Source organism: Equus quagga, chromosome 13 (genome assembly GCF_021613505.1).
Source record: "Equus quagga isolate Etosha38 chromosome 13, UCLA_HA_Equagga_1.0, whole genome shotgun sequence".
Lineage (NCBI taxonomy): Eukaryota > Metazoa > Chordata > Mammalia > Perissodactyla > Equidae > Equus > Equus quagga.
The window spans coordinates 6,086,069-6,101,717 of record NC_060279.1 but is presented as its reverse complement, the minus strand read 5'-3'; the positions used below and the strand labels follow the sequence as shown (position 1 = coordinate 6,101,717).

At 41.7% G+C, this 15,649-nt stretch overlaps 1 protein-coding gene across 1 annotated transcript in view; it reads left to right on the top strand.

Annotated features, from left to right (window-relative positions):
* The first annotated feature begins 221 nt into the window (after nucleotides 1-221).
* F5 (coagulation factor V) overlaps nucleotides 222-15,649 on the top strand; it is a 79,819-nt gene continuing 64,391 nt past the window's right edge. The window contains exons 1-3 of the mRNA XM_046680429.1: nucleotides 222-568; nucleotides 5,137-5,228; nucleotides 12,105-12,227. Of these exons, the coding sequence (XP_046536385.1) occupies nucleotides 411-568; nucleotides 5,137-5,228; nucleotides 12,105-12,227 (373 nt within the window). The 5' untranslated portion in view covers nucleotides 222-410. The remainder of the gene's footprint in view (nucleotides 569-5,136; nucleotides 5,229-12,104; nucleotides 12,228-15,649) is intronic.

Genomic DNA, 15,649 nt, shown 5'->3' with positions numbered 1-15,649 from the left:
GTGGTGAGCAGCTACCGGCGTTCCAAGGGCAGAAATGCAGGAAAACACGCCCTTGGCTCCTGAATCCCTGGGCATTGTCCCGCCTGCTAGAGCCTCTGATCTCTGCCCTTTCTTCGCCTGTAATAAAACAGTCACTTATCTGGCTGCTCTCCCTAATACCTCTGGTCACTTGGGGCTGTGACCTAGCCAACCCCTGCCTGGAAAGGCCCCAGGAGGTGGGGACAGCCCGAGGCTGCTGCTGCCACTGCAGCGACTGGGGGAGCCGAAGGGAAGGAGGACGCTGCCACCCGCAGCCTCCGGGGCTCTGCAGCAGGGACAGCAGACTCGCCGGCGGCGCGGGCACAACGTGTGGCTGAGGCGGCTGCCCGGGTCCTGTGGTGGCGGCGGCGGGCAGGAGCAAGAGCGGAACCATGTTCCCAGGCTGCGCGCGCCTCTGGGTCCTGGTGGTTCTGGGCACCAGCTCTGCAGGCTGGGGGAGCCCAGGGGCCGAAGCAGCGCGGCTAAGGCAGTTCTACGTGGCTGCTCAGGGCATCAGCTGGAACTACCACCCAGAGCCCACAGGCCCGAGGTGAGGCAGGTGTGGCGTCCGGGTGGGCTTCTCTAGGGAGGATAATCTGTTTCCTTTAGGGGGTGTTCCCTTTGCAATTCCATGGTGTTTTTGTTTTTTACTTAAGGTAAGTAAACATAATTAATAGGAGAGTATAATGACTGAAATAAACTTGGTGGATGCTAATTTTACCTCCAATAATACAGATTATCATTCTGAGGATATAGACAATATTCAGTTTGATTGGCTAGATGAGGCTTTCAATAGTTTGTTGTTAATACAGTTTTGTTAGCATGATTGATTGTCGGTTTAAAAATTGATTAGTTCAAAAGCACTAGGCACTAACCCCCTTATTAGCCCTTCCTGCAAACTCCTGTTTCGGATTTTTCCAGTATTTTTGTGGAACTTCTAGTTACGTATTATTTATTTCATTCTCTACATAGTTTCATCTTCTAAAACTAAAAATATCCCCTTATACTTTATTATAAGCAGATTGTTTAATAACAATTGCCGTAATTTTGTTGTTTTCAAATAAATGACTTTAAAACATCATCAGTCCAAAAAAATGCAACATTTTTGTTCTTTCACCTTTTTCCTGCTCCATGTGACTCTTCATTTTTCTCCCATTCTGAATCATTCCCGGGGCTATGGTCTACTCTGTCTATTTTGGTAGGGTCACTATTAAAAGGCATATGCAACTAAGAAGAGGTTTAAATAATAAAACTTTATCTTTGAGTTGCAAACTATTTTTCCTAATTGAAAGGTTGAAAAATAAGACTTCCCAGAAATTAAACAAATCATAGAATCTACTCAGTATTTCCAGTTAGTTATAATTTTATTTGTTTTAATGGTAAACTTCTTAGTGTGACTCAATTTTATTTAATTTTTTACTTAACATCACAGTTTAAATGATTGTGAAAGATGTGTTCCTCTTTTACAATTACAAAACCAAAGTGGTCAGCCAAGAAATAATATAATATTTTAAGACTCTTTTGGTCTTGTAATCATAAGAAATCCCTCTTTTTAAAAAAAATCATTTTAAATATTGCATTTCAAGGTGATCATCTAGGTCACACTCATACCCTTAGAGAACTGCCATTAACTAAAAGCTCAAAGAAAACAGCAGTCTTTCCAATATTAATCTTTCCTACTCAAGGGTAGAACACTAACTTGGTTGCTGTTTTTCCTGTGGCACCTTTTGCTTGTGTTGGGAGTTTGTTTTTCCTTCTGTAGTTAATGCTGAAAATAATAAGCAGAATACTGGAGGTAGAACCATGTGGGGCAAAAGCCTGATTCCCATGGTGAGTCCATAGGGAGCCACGATTGGTCATCCCATCCTCTCATTCTGGCTGAGTTTCCAGGATTCTGGGAAGACTCATTCCTCTGGTATCAATTATTGAGTCAAAACTGTAAAATGATAATCCAGACCAACTGTCAATATTTTTGAACCTCAAATCATATCATTTCTCTCTAGTCCTTTCATATGAAAAGCCTAATGTGTATCTGGCTGTTTAAACTAAGAACTTGTTCTAAATTGAACCACAGCTAGAGCTAAATGACACTCACTATAAGGAAATCAACATTACAAGTCCATCCTTGGCCAAAGTGTACTTTAGCACAAAGAAGAGATCTTTCCACTTATTTCATCAATATTAGCAGGACTTGCCTTTTAGAGGTAAAATATATCTATTGTTCTTGCTCCAGGTCTGAGGTGAATGCTTTTGAAAATTTCCCTAAGGAAACTTACTCAATCACTTATATGTATGTAGTAACAGATATTGAAAAAAGTGCATATATATTTTCCCACCAGGGTTCTAGTTTTATGTGATTTTTATTATGAATAAGTCATCTTTAAACAGTCCTCATAAATGGAAAATTCATCACGTATATTGTTTGAATTCATGGTATCTTTAACTTTCTCTTCTGACAGCTTGTTGCCCAATAACCAATCAATTGTTCAATTCAAAATAGAGATGCTCAGTATGTGCAAACAGTATACACTAGCGAAAGATGTCAGGTAACACACCTCTCTTGAAATTATTCCACATAACAGATTGACTTTTCTTAGTAAATATTTTATACCATCATCCATATTCCATCTATATTTAAAAATCTGGGGTGAACCGTTAGATTGGTAAAAACATCCAAAACCAAGAGCGACAAATGTCGGAGAGGTTGTGGAGAAAAAGGAACCCTCATACACTGTTGGTGGGAAGGCAAACTGGTACAGCCACTATGGAAAACAGTATGGAGATTTCTCAAAAAGTTTAAAATAGAAATACCCTATGACCCAGCCATCCCATTACTGGGTATCTATCCTAAGAACCTGAAATCAGAAATCCCAAGAGTCCCATGCACCGCTATGTTCATCACAGCATTATTTACAATAGCCAAGAGGTGGAACCAACCTACATGCCCAGAAACTGATGATTGGATAAAGAAGATATGGTATATATACACAATGGAATACTACTCAGCCATAAAAAAAGACAAAATTGGCCCATTCGCAGCAACGTGGATGGACCTCGAGGGTATTATGTTAAGCGAAATAAGCCAGTCAGAGAAAGACGAACTCTATATGACTCCACTCATAGGTGCAAGTTAGTATATTGACAAGGAGATCTGATCGGTGGTTACCAGGGAAAAGGGGGGGTGCGGGGAGGGCACAAAGGTGGAAGTGGTGTACCCACAACATGACTAACAAAAATGTACAACTGAAATCTCACAAGGTTGTAATCTATCATAACATTAATAAAAAAAAAAATCTGGGGTGAAGAAAGGGGGTTACTTTTCAATTATACTGAAAAAAATAAATAAAAATGGACTTTCACATTAGGGACAAAAACTAGCATATAGGATTCTTGGCCTCTAACAACTCTAAGTCATTTAATTCCTTTTCAACTTCCATGTTTTATCCTCCTACTTTCCCCACACCCTAAGCACCAGTTCCCCTACCAAGTGGTTGTGTACTTTCTACTTGAATGCTTCCAGTGACTGAGAACTCAATACCTTCAATAGCTAGCCATTCCAAAAATTACTTCCTCCTGTCTCATTTAATTCTGCCCATAAATAGTAACACAGTTCTTGTGGCCCACATTTTAAAAATTACGAGGGTTACTACAGTGACAGATTTTTCCACTTTCTGGGAAAACCTGATGGCTCAAACCCAACTCTTACTATAGTTATAAAATATTACTAGCTAACAGGCATTGAATGTTTACAGTGTGCCAGCTCTAAGCCCCTTCAGGTTTCAACATTTAGTACTCGTTACAATTCTCTGAGGGAGATTCAGCTGTCATTCCCGTCTCACAATTGAGAAAACTGAGGCACAAATGGGTTAAGTAAACTTTTCAGAGCTACTGTGTGTAGTTAATAAGGGGCAGACACAGAATTCAGACTCAGACCCTCGGAATCCACACCCAGTTCTCTCTGCCACCGTGCAATACGGAAATCACAGCAAATGTGGCTCGACTGCCACTCCGTTATGCCCTGATTGTGGTTGGGCCGCTCTCTCTGGATTAGGACACGTAACAAAGCCAATCCGGTCAACTGGTTTAGAATCTGTAAGAAATTTTCTCCAGTTCTCTTCTCTTTACCTCTATCTTTGAGTGTAAGATGAAGATAGGAACCATGTGCCCATCTTTAGAGACAGAAGAAAAAGGCAGGAAATTATCCCAGTATTTATTCTCCCTGCCTCCCTCCCTCTGAATTCTTTACTATGAAAACAGTAGTTTCACCTTCATGAGTCTTGGCTCTGACGTTTATCAACTGTTGCTCCTCAGACAAGTTACTTAAACTTTCCGAGACACAGTTTTTCAGTTATTCGTTTGTTTCCAATACGAATCCCAGGGCTTTTTACTCTATTAGCCATCCCTAATTTTTCAACTAGAAATAGGGTCCACCAAATCAACAGTTCTTTACAATGTTCCCCAGTAGCGTAAAACTGTATTTCTTTGATGAGTTGAAAAACAGCTCACATATTTATTCATAAAGGACTTGGTCATATCTTTATCATTTAAAATCTAAGCCTAAAATTTGGGATCACACTACGATCTTGGGTTCTTTTTTATGAAATTGATTCTGAGTCATAGGATTACGGCAGCCAAAATTTGTGAAAGAATGGTTATCACAATAGAATATTCTCTTTTTTTGTGAGGAAGATTGGCCCTGAGCTAACACCTGTTGTCAGTCTTCCTCTTTTTGCTTGAGGAAGATTGTCACCGAGCTAACACCTGTGCCAATCTTCCTCTATTTTATGTGCAATGCTGCCACAGTGTGGCTTAATGAGCGGTGCTAGGTCTGTGCCCAGGATCCAAACCCATGAACCCGAGGCCACCAAAGCAGAGTGTGCGAACTTAACCGCTACAGCACGGGGCCGACCCCACAATAGAATATTCTTGAAGAGACCAATAGTTATTTTATTAACTTCACCTAATGTCTATATTTATAAAACCTACAGTTTCTGAAATGCAATTAAAAATACTGTTATTCCTACTACAACTCTGAGCACATGAGAGAGCTATCCTTGTTTTGCAATGTGAGAAGTGGACGCCACATATGTCTAATTAGTTTTGGTGTTTTATTTCCAGTTTGAATCCTTTTGCAACTTCCTTTAAGAAAATTGTCTATAGAGAGTATGAAGCATATTTTAAGAAAGAAAAGCCACGATCTAGAACTTCAGGTAAGCCTAAAATATGTTTATTAATTTTAAAGATAACTGTCTATAAATATTTGACATTCATATGTATCTAAAATATCCATTTAGTGATATTTTATAGAAATGCATGTTTTTGTTGTTTTTAACCAGTACAGGCTAAATAATTTGTAAGGCCCCTTTTTCATATTATTGAGCTTTTCAAAACAGTGGCACCAAAGCATTAAGCCAAGTAGGGGACCCTGCTGAGCACTGGGCCCTGTGCAATTGCCCCGGTCATGTACCCATGATGCCAGCTGTTTTTAACCTTGATCAAAGAGCTCAAAAAAACTTTTAAGTGTTTGAATTTTTATTCATTCATCTAACAAACTATGATTGAGCACCTGCTATGGGCTGGGCATTGAACTAGGCACTGTGGATGCCACGGTGGACAAGACAGGCTCATACCCCATCTCCCTGAAGCTTATGGTCTAGTTTAATGAGTGCAGATGAGCCTTAGCACATGATCTTCTGCTTCCGACTGCCTCCCTAGACTCATTCAAAGGAACTATATATGGCTGATTCTTTTGCTGCTATCTTTCCTATCTCTTCTCCTGTTTTATTTTGTGTGATGTACACAATAGCCATCATTTTTAAAGAAAATCTCTTTTCTTCCTCATCTCTTCTTTAGTCCAGGAAAGTAGGTTGGATGGACTTCTGAGATCTTAAATGCCAGACCATATTTCACAAGAAGGATAGAGGCCATTAAGAGAGAATTTCCTTTAATTGGGTCCGCTGGTCAATAATTCACTCATCCTTCCCCCAGACCGGGTGTAGACCCGTCGTCTTTCTTGGACTCGTCCTTCTGCCTGTTATTCATCAGTTCTCCTCCCTCCTTTGATCTCGCTTTAGCTTTAACCTTCCCTTGACTACAGCCTTTCCTTCAGTCAAAAATCAACATAAAACAAAACAAAACTATGTTCAGGTTAACCCCCTTCTAAATAAAAATCTCCCCTTGACTCTGTCTGCCTTTCCCTTTTTTCTCTTTTCCGTCACTGCCAATTTCCTATATGAGTAGTCCATTTCATTCTTACTATATTGTTTCCTCTCCATACAGTCCCTCCCTAATCCACTCTAATGTGAGTCCACCAAAATCACTCTCAGAAAAGGGTACCCAGGACCTCTAGGCTGCCAGAGCCCATGGTTTCTTTCCAGTTCTTTCCCCACTTGATATTATAGACATCTAATGCTCCCTCTTCTTGAAACTCTGTCTTTAGCTGGTTCCCTTGCATCACTTCCCCTGGTGAATGGAAGTGAAATGAAAGTAAATGGAAGATGAGGACATGGAAGCAGGAGGAACTTAGAGATAACTCTTTCCTGAAACTTGGCTCCAAATGGGAGGAGAGACAGGGTAGTCCTGGAAGAGATGAGAGGTTTAAGGATGTTTTGAAGTTTTATAAAAAAGGAATACACTGACTTAAAAATATCTAAGTGCTCAAGAGAAGAATCCAATAGAAAAGGAGAGGATGAAGACATCTGAGAGAGAATAACTGATGGAGCCAGACTTAGAAAAACAGGAAGTGATGGGAGTCAAAGCTTGGCATGGATCAGCCTGTTAGAAGAGATAGTACCTTCACTGAGGGTCGGGCAGTCAGGTTACTAATAAAACTAAGTTTGTAGTTGTAGGCAGGAAGTTAAAGGATCTCCTGTCCTCTGTCACAGTGTCTAGTCATTTTCATAACTCCAGCTCCAAGCTTAGTGTATACTATAGATACTTAAGAACTATTTAATTAAATTAAATTGTAGGTGGGTCAAGGGAAAATGACCTGGGAAACATATTTATTAGGCTTAGGAAAAGAGGAATTGGGCAGGTAATTAGAGCCCTGCCTTTTGCAAACTGAATTAACTGAATTTGAACATCTGTGCTGTGTAAGCCATTGTGCTGAGCACCATAAGTGATGGAAAGGACCAGTGCTAGGCTGGAGACTGTCTTTTAAGCAATAAGGAGGCATTGCTAATCTTTGAAGAGGAGAGTACTAAGATCTAAATCCTTTGAGATAATTAACTTTTGGAGTGGTTTCCTGATTCAGCCTCATTAATTAAAACTAAGGTTGATAGTGGATTTATGTTTAAGCCCTATGCACTTAAAACATCACCTTTCTGTTAACCCCAGTGTATCTCATAACATGTCTGTTTTATGTGAACTCTGAGGCACGTTAGCATCCATTTTGATGAAGCCTCTTCCTAAAATCCCAAAGTTGCTTAACTGTGATATCTGGAGGCCCAGGGTGGTATCTTATTCATCTTTGTACCCCCCTATAGTAGTTGATACAAGGAGGCAAACCTGGTGTAAAGGAGAAGCCTCTGATTTTGAATGAGATCTGGATTTGAGCACTGCCCTTGACTTTGTGACCCTCTCCATTGCTGGGTTAGTTCTGTGTCATTTGTACCTTTCCTCTACTTCCTGCTCCATCCATCTGGTGGGTATGATTCTAGCTGAGCCCTGAACAAGTCATGTGACCCGCTTCTGCAGCATGAGCCCAGAGGCTGGGCTGCAGGACTGGAGGTCTGAAGACAACTGTCCATTGAGGTCTGTGGACATGTGGACAGGCAGAGGGGCCGGGCTCATTTTCAGGAAGCCTGTCTTGCACTTTAAAATGGCTGGTTTTGAGTCCCTGCATCTCTTCAAGGAAGATTATGAAATGTTTGTCCCTGAAGGGGTTTTAAACTAGCTGCCACAATGGGCTTCTTTGTGATCTGTAATGCCTTATTCACCTGCGAGCAGGGATTGGATTAACTGCCTCCTGCAGTCCTTTTCAACTCCCAAACTGCATGAAATTGGATACTTGCTGTGCTGCTACCTTCCTGGGACCGCAAGATAGGCCACTCCTTCCCCCAGTTCGGCTTTGGGCACTGAGGAGAGGGTGGGAAAGGTCAAGGCCATCTGGCTGCTGGAGGAACTAAACAGCAGCTCCAACAACATTCAACCGTGCCTTTGTCTACATGCATGACGGTATTTGGTTTGCATTTATGGAACCATCCTTTTGTTTTGCTTTAATTCTGGAGAAGTAAAAAGGGAGGCTAGAGAAACACTCCAAACCATTCATTGCAGTAAGAGATCTTGTTAGGTTAAACAACTTAGACTTATCCTGGGCATCTGGCATTTGCAGCCATGTGATGCCAACAAACAAATCAACCAAGCAAGGCAACCATGGCAACAAAGTACAGTGCACAGCATGACAGCACAGTCAGGTCCCTGTTGGGCTCATGGGCATCCCAGGCAGGTGGGAGCAGCCAGTTGGGGCTTCTGTCCGGGAGCTGGGACCTCAGGCAGCAGCGAAAAGAAAGGGGTCAGCCAGTGGAGTCAGATGTGGTCAGGAGTCAAAAATGGTGTAGACATTGGGACTATTCCAGGAAAGTGGGGGGTCTGAACATGCCGTGCAGGAGGTGGTAGTGAAAGCTTTGGTTCAGGACTCCATAGACCTGAGTTCTAGTCCCAGCAATGCCACCCAATCACTGACTGATCTTGGGCAAGCCACCCTCCCCACTCCACTTCCCAGGCTTTGTAACCATCTCTAAAATGAGGAGTGAACTCTGTGACTTCCATGGTCCTGTGCAGAGCTAACATAAAAACAAACAAACAAAAACCTGGAGGCACAGATCAGTATCAGCTCTAGGCCTGGGAGTTCAGTGAAAGAAATAGGACAACAGCGGATGGAAAGATAGGAGTTGGGGAAGATAGGATCTCTGTCTCAGCGATCTATTTCCCATTGCTCATAGGAAAATAGTTTCCTATCGCTGCTGCAACAAATTGCCACAGACTTAGCAGCTTAAAACAACACAAATTTATTACCTTATAGCTCTTGAAGACAGAAGTCCAAAATGAATTTCTCTGGGTTAAAATCAAGTTGTTGACAGAGCTCTGTTCCTCCTGGAAGCTCTAGGGGAGAATCATTTTCTTACCTTTTCAGTTACGAGAAGCCACCTGCATTCATGGCCTCATGGCCCCTTCCTCCATCTTCAATGTCAGCAGGGTAGCATCTTCCAATAGCTAACTCAGATTCTCCTGCATCCCTGTAATAAGGACCCTTGTGATTACATTGGGCCCACCTGGATAATCCAGGAAACTCAATCTCCTTAACTTAATCACACCCGCAGAGTCCCTTTTGCCATATAAGGTAGCATATTCACAGATCCCGAGAATTGGGGACATAGACACCTTGGGTGTCTACCACACCCATCAAACAAAACCCTCCCATGGTGTCCTCCGTTTCAGAGAATGGTACTCTCATCCACCCAGCCTCCCCACCAGACCCTCACCTGCCATCCATGGCAACTTGACCTCCCTCACCCTCCACCTCATATCCAATCCATCAAGTCCTGAGAATTTGATCTCTTAAATAACACCCTAATATGTTCTCTCCGCAACATCTCCACTGCCACGACCTTAAACTAAGTCACCAACATCTCTCTCCTGGAGCCTTCTATCTGTTCTCTCAGCAGCCAGTCTGGTTTCTCCCCATATCATCCTCCACAAACGCAGCCAGAGATTTAAAAACCAAAATCTGGTCCATGTTGCACCACTGCTAAAATTCTTTAATGGTTTCTAGATACTCTTAGGTTAAAGGCAAACTCTAAGAGGTCTACGAGGCCCTGCATGACTGAGCCTCTGATCATGCCTTCAGTTTCACTTCCCTGTGGCCATCTGTCAGATCTCTGAATAGGCCAAGTTTTCTGGCACCCCAGGACCTTTGCACATGCTATTTCCACTCCCTGGAATGCCCTTGCCCATCCCTTTGCCTCTTTGCCTTTGGACATCAGTTAAAGCATCCCTTCCTCAGGGAAGCATTTCCCAACCCTGATCCCCTCCCTGCCTCCAAGATTAGACTAATCAATGCTCTTCACTTACAACAGTTTGTAATTAAATATTTGTGGGAGCATTTGTTAAAATCTGGTTTTCCTACTATTTTATAGGCAGGGACTGCATCTATTATACTCATTATTGCAATTTTGATATGTAGGATAATGTGGGCACACAATATTTGGTGAACGAATGAATGAATATGAGGTGGGGGTGCAATACAACGAGGCGGTTAAAAGCGCAGTATCTAGAGTCAGATAGATTCAAGTTTAAATCATGGCTCTGCCTCTAATTAGCTGTAAGATATTGGGCAAGACATTTAAACTCTCTGAGGCTCAGTTTCCTCATCTGTAAAATGAGGCTCTTAATGTCTAGCTTAACGATTTGTTGGGAGGATTAACGTAAGGACTTACAGTGGTCGGATCTACTCAGGGGGACAATGAGTGGAGGTCCTATTTTAATTATCATTGCCGCTGCAAACGAATGCTGGTTGAACTCTGTGACTGCTGTAGCTTCCTTCTCCTGCTCCTGTGGTTCCTAATGGGCAGAAGCCAACCCCACAAGAGTTTACGGATGGCTTGGAAGTGAGAGCAGTCAATTCCTTTCACTTGTCTGAGAAAGAGCTATTGGTGACAGGTTCTCAAGCTTTAAAGGACATCAGAATCACTCAGGAGCACATATTAAAAATGCAGATTCCCACCTCCACCTCCAGAGACTTGGAAGTGTTGGGGTTGAGACGGTACTTGGAAATCTGCCTTCTAGTTGGAACCCAGGTGATTCTGATGCAGAGAATCCAAGGGCTACACTTTGTGAAATTCTAGTATACGATTCTTCGAAACCCTCACTCAGATAGCAACTCTTTCCCTAGCTGCCCAGACGGAACTGCTCCTTCACCCTCTCTGCCCATGTAGCACTTTGCCCATGTCTCGGCAGCAGCTCCTACAGTATGTCTATCTCCACATTAGCTTGTGAGGTCCTTGAGGACAGGCACGGTGTCTTATCTAGCCATATGGCCCCAGGACCTCGCATAGGGCCTGTAGTAAGTGAAACCTTGCTCTTGATTTCTGCATCCCTAAACTGCTGTCCTTGCTGTGTTCCCCACTGAAGTAACTGAGAACATTATTTACCCAGATCAAAAACCTCGGGGTCATCCTTGACTTCTCTTTCTCAAGTGCCACATCCAAGCTGTCAGTAAATCCTGCTGGCTCTACCTTCAAAATGTCCAGAATCCAACTTCTCCTCACCACTTCACTCCTACACACACTGGCCCAATATACTCTTGTCTCATGTCTATACCACCTGGTCCCCTGCTTCCACTCTCGTCTCTATACAGACCATTCTCTACACAGCAGCTGGGATGAAATTTTTCATTTTTTTTTTAAGGGTGAACTTGTGAAACATATCAGACCATGTCTCTGTTGCACAGAGCTCCAGCGATTTCCCATTTCACTCAGTAGAAAATCCAAAGTCCTTACCGTGGCCCATAGAGCCTGACGTGACCTGCCCCTCACCCTCATCTGTCTCACTCTGCCCACACTGTTTTCCTTACCATTCTTTGGATCCATCAGGCTCACTCCTGCCTCAGGGCCTCTGAACTTGCCTCAGGGCCAGAGAACGGTGCGATTTGCTTCCTTGCTTCATTTAGGTCTCTGAGGTGTCCCACCCAGAGAGATCTAGCCAGCCAGTCACCCCCCCACACACACACACACATCACCCTGTGTAACTGAAAATGAACATCTTTCTTTTCTTGACCAAAGACAGCAGTCTCTAAGGAATGACAGTGGGTCAGAATGGCATGGACATGGTCAGAACTATTTCTCCTACTCTCTTGACTTGCTTTGGGCCCAAGCCAAGTGTTTCTACCTTCCTTTCCTTATCTGACTGTGCATAATGTAGAGTTGATGAGCTGGCAAAGCCTTCCAGATTGAAGACCAGCAGGTCGACCTCAGGACCAGGAGGAACGACGGCAGTCTCTTGTGTGGTTTTCTGTGTGTTTTTCTTGCTTAGCAGCTCTGTCTTTGGTAATGCTGAACACAGACATATTTTAAATCCTTGTTCCACAGGACTTCTTGGGCCTACTTTATATGCTGAAGTTGGAGACATCATGAAAGTTCACTTTAAGAATAAGGCAGACAAGCCCTTAAGCATCCATCCTCAAGGAATTAAGTACAGTAAATTCTCAGAAGGTAAGAGGAAATTACTATCCCTCTGACAAGGGAAAATGTACAACTCTTTAACACCAGTGTCAAACGTTTAAAACCATACTGTTAACCACATGTCAGAGAACTCTCCCTTCCTGCAACTGATGATTATAAAAATTATTGCCTTTGTAAGTTTTAGAGAGGAAAATGTAAAAGCTCTGGAGGCATCTAGGCCTCAGTCTTTCACTGTGTTCTTGTTCCTTAACAGTTGAATGAACGAGTAACCTAATCTTTCTGAATTCCAATTTGTTTATATGTAAAATGAGAACAATAATACATAGATTGTAAGATGGCAGGGGTCAGCAAATTTTTCTGTGAAGGGCCGGATCGTAAATACTTTTGACTTTTTGGACCATGGCATCTCTGTTCAACAGCTCAACTCTACCTTTTAGCACAAAAGCAGCCATAGACAATATGTAAATGAACGAGCATGTCTGTGTCTCAATAAAACTTTATTTACAAAAACAGGCACTAGCTGGATTTGGCCCACAAGCCATAGTTTGACATAGTGACGTAGGACTAGCCTGGCACATAGATAAGATTGAACAAGTGGTATTTTGTGGTGGTGGTGGTGGTAGAAGTATTAAAATGTTGGACATAGTGAAGAACATAAGCTTTGAAGACAGACTTAGGTTCAAATTCCAGCAGTATCATTTCTGGTTTTATGACCTTAGCATTTCTGAGCCTCAGTTTTCTCATCTATAAAATGGCAATGGTTGTACCGACTCTGTAAGATTGCTTTGAGGATTAAATGAGATCATTTAGGGAGTGTGCTAAACGTGGGTCCTGGAACCTGGTAAGCCCTCAATAAATGATGACAACAGTGATGATGATAATGATGACAATGATGGTGAAGATCATGAAGATGGTGGTGATAAAACTGACCACATCAGCCACAGGATAGTAAGTACCTGCTGTTGATATTGTTTTGGTTATTTCCATTATGCTGATGTTCAGCCCGCAATAAGCAGAGTAGAGTTCTGTTAGGAACTTATATAGGAAAATTGTGTCCATATTGTAATAGATGTTGGTATAACAACATTTTAAAATAACTTTAGAACTTTCATGATTCCAAATCTTCTTTCTTCCATGTGTTCCAGCCATCATAGCTTTGAAGAGAGGAATCGCATAGGAGAGTGGTTTACAGTGCAGATTCTGGAACTAGACTTCCTGGTACAAATCCTGGCTCAGACACTAACTAGCTGTGTGACTTTTGGAAAGTTACTTAATCTCTGTGCCTCATCTTTCTTATCTATAAAATAAGGATAATAATCATACCTACCTCATATAGTTTGTTGTCATGAAATCTTAGAGCAATGTCTAGCATATAATAAGCACTTGATAAATTAGAGATGATGGTGAAGGCGATTCTTCAATCAAAACGTGTTCAAATTATAGTGTTATATGTCAACTATATCTCAATCAAATTTTTTTAAAATGTGTTCAAGTCATTCAATATTTATCTGGCAATTTATAGATTAGAAAGTGACTTCTACATTTATTATTTCATGTGTAAATTGCTGTGAAACTCATTCCAGTTAAGGTATAAGTGAGTAATAGGTCAATGAACTGCCCTCCCCAGGAGTATTTGCATTAGCACTTAATCTTTGGCTTGAGGAAAAACAATGAAGCATTAACTGTGAAATTTCAGGCATCTTAAAGAGCCAATTTGGCAAGACTCTGGGTGAGGTGGCACACACAGGACTCTTTCCTCTGTTTCTAAAATCATATAGTGACATAGTGACCAACCACTTAACCTGCTTCTGAGGCTTCCAGACAACTGCATCAGAATTCAGCAGCGTCATGCAGGAGTGGGGAGCCCTCTGAATGTCACAGGCAGATTCCATTTCAAATGTGGGAGGTGGTAAGTGTTGTGGACTTTATCCTTCAGTTGGGCTGTTTGCACAGGGAATGAACCTTGCAACATTATCCCCCTTCCTTCACTGTTTATTTGTCCCTACACTCCCCCACAGCCAGCAGCCTTTTATGAGCAATTGTTTAAAATGCTCCCACTACTTCCATTAGTCACCTGATTATTGCCCCTGGTCCCATGAATCTGAGAAAGGTAAATATGGATTGGTCATGAAAGTCAAATTTTATCTTGGAAATAAGATTCAAATCTATTAAGTAGATAAAGAGTGTCCTTCACGGTAAAAGACAAGCCTTCTGTTCATTTACTGTGCCCTCTGTGTCAAAATAAAACCTTTCCTTCTCCACGTCTGACACTCACCCTAGCTCATAGCCTCCCTCTTTCGTTAGTGGTATTTTTTCAGGAGTGGAGATAAACTAACGTCATGTCATGCTGAGTCAGCTACGTGAGAATCCACTTTCCTTTATCTCAGAGAGATGGATGGTGGGAGGTTGAGACAATACAATAAGCTTGAGAGAGGACTCAATCCTCGCTTGTGTGGCTGCTTGATCTAACTAGAGAATGATCCAACCCAGACAGCAGTCCTTATCTGGGAATTAATCCTTGAGCCCCACCAAGGATTTGGAGACCTACTCTCATCAGCTAGAAGGAAAAGATAGCTATGGGAAGAATGCTGGCTTTAGAGCCAGAATGACCTGGGTTTGAACCCTAAGTAAACTCGGGCAATTTTCTTTACCACTAACCCTCGCTTTTATAGCTATAAAATGGGGATAGTAATTCCTCCCATCTAAGGTTATCGCAAGGATTAGTCATAACACATGTGAACTGCCTGGCATATAATTGGAACTCAATAATGATAACTATTGTTGCTTTGGTTATTTCACAGCTATTTATAGTGCAGGTATTAAGTTTTATTTCCAGAAGCTTAGATTGAATGAAGGCCTTGGCCCTGGATGGTGCTGATCATTTTATTTCTACTCGAATGAAATGAAACTCTCCTGTAGGATTTAAATACCAAAATGAATGAAAATTGTGTGGAAAAGCTCAGTTATCTACAGACATAAGGAATGAGTCATTTTGAATAATTACATTTTCCAGTGTGAGATTTACTTAAGTGTCTAAAATATTTTCTTTTAATCACTTTGGATATAAATCTTTCTAAATGTTATACTTCCCCAGACTCTTTTAAAACAGAGGATGAGAAGTAAAATGCTAATCCCTTTCTAAATCATTACTTCCAATCTACTGTCAGATTTGACAGATACCCACAAATGTTAGAATTGTGTGCAGTCTAAGGGTAAATGACTGTAAATGAAGGCCTATGTTAGCATCTATGGTATTGCCTAAGGTAAAGACCCCGAGCTTCCATTCATGGATTTTGTAACATCTCTTTTGGTTGCCCAAGAGCCTTGTTGTTTTTAAAATTCTTAACTATGCTATACTTAGGAGATAGTTGGAAATCTGAGTTCTGGCCAGGAAAGATGTTATTGTCCTCACTGTGGAAGTCTCATGCTAGCCTTTCATCCATAACTTGGCA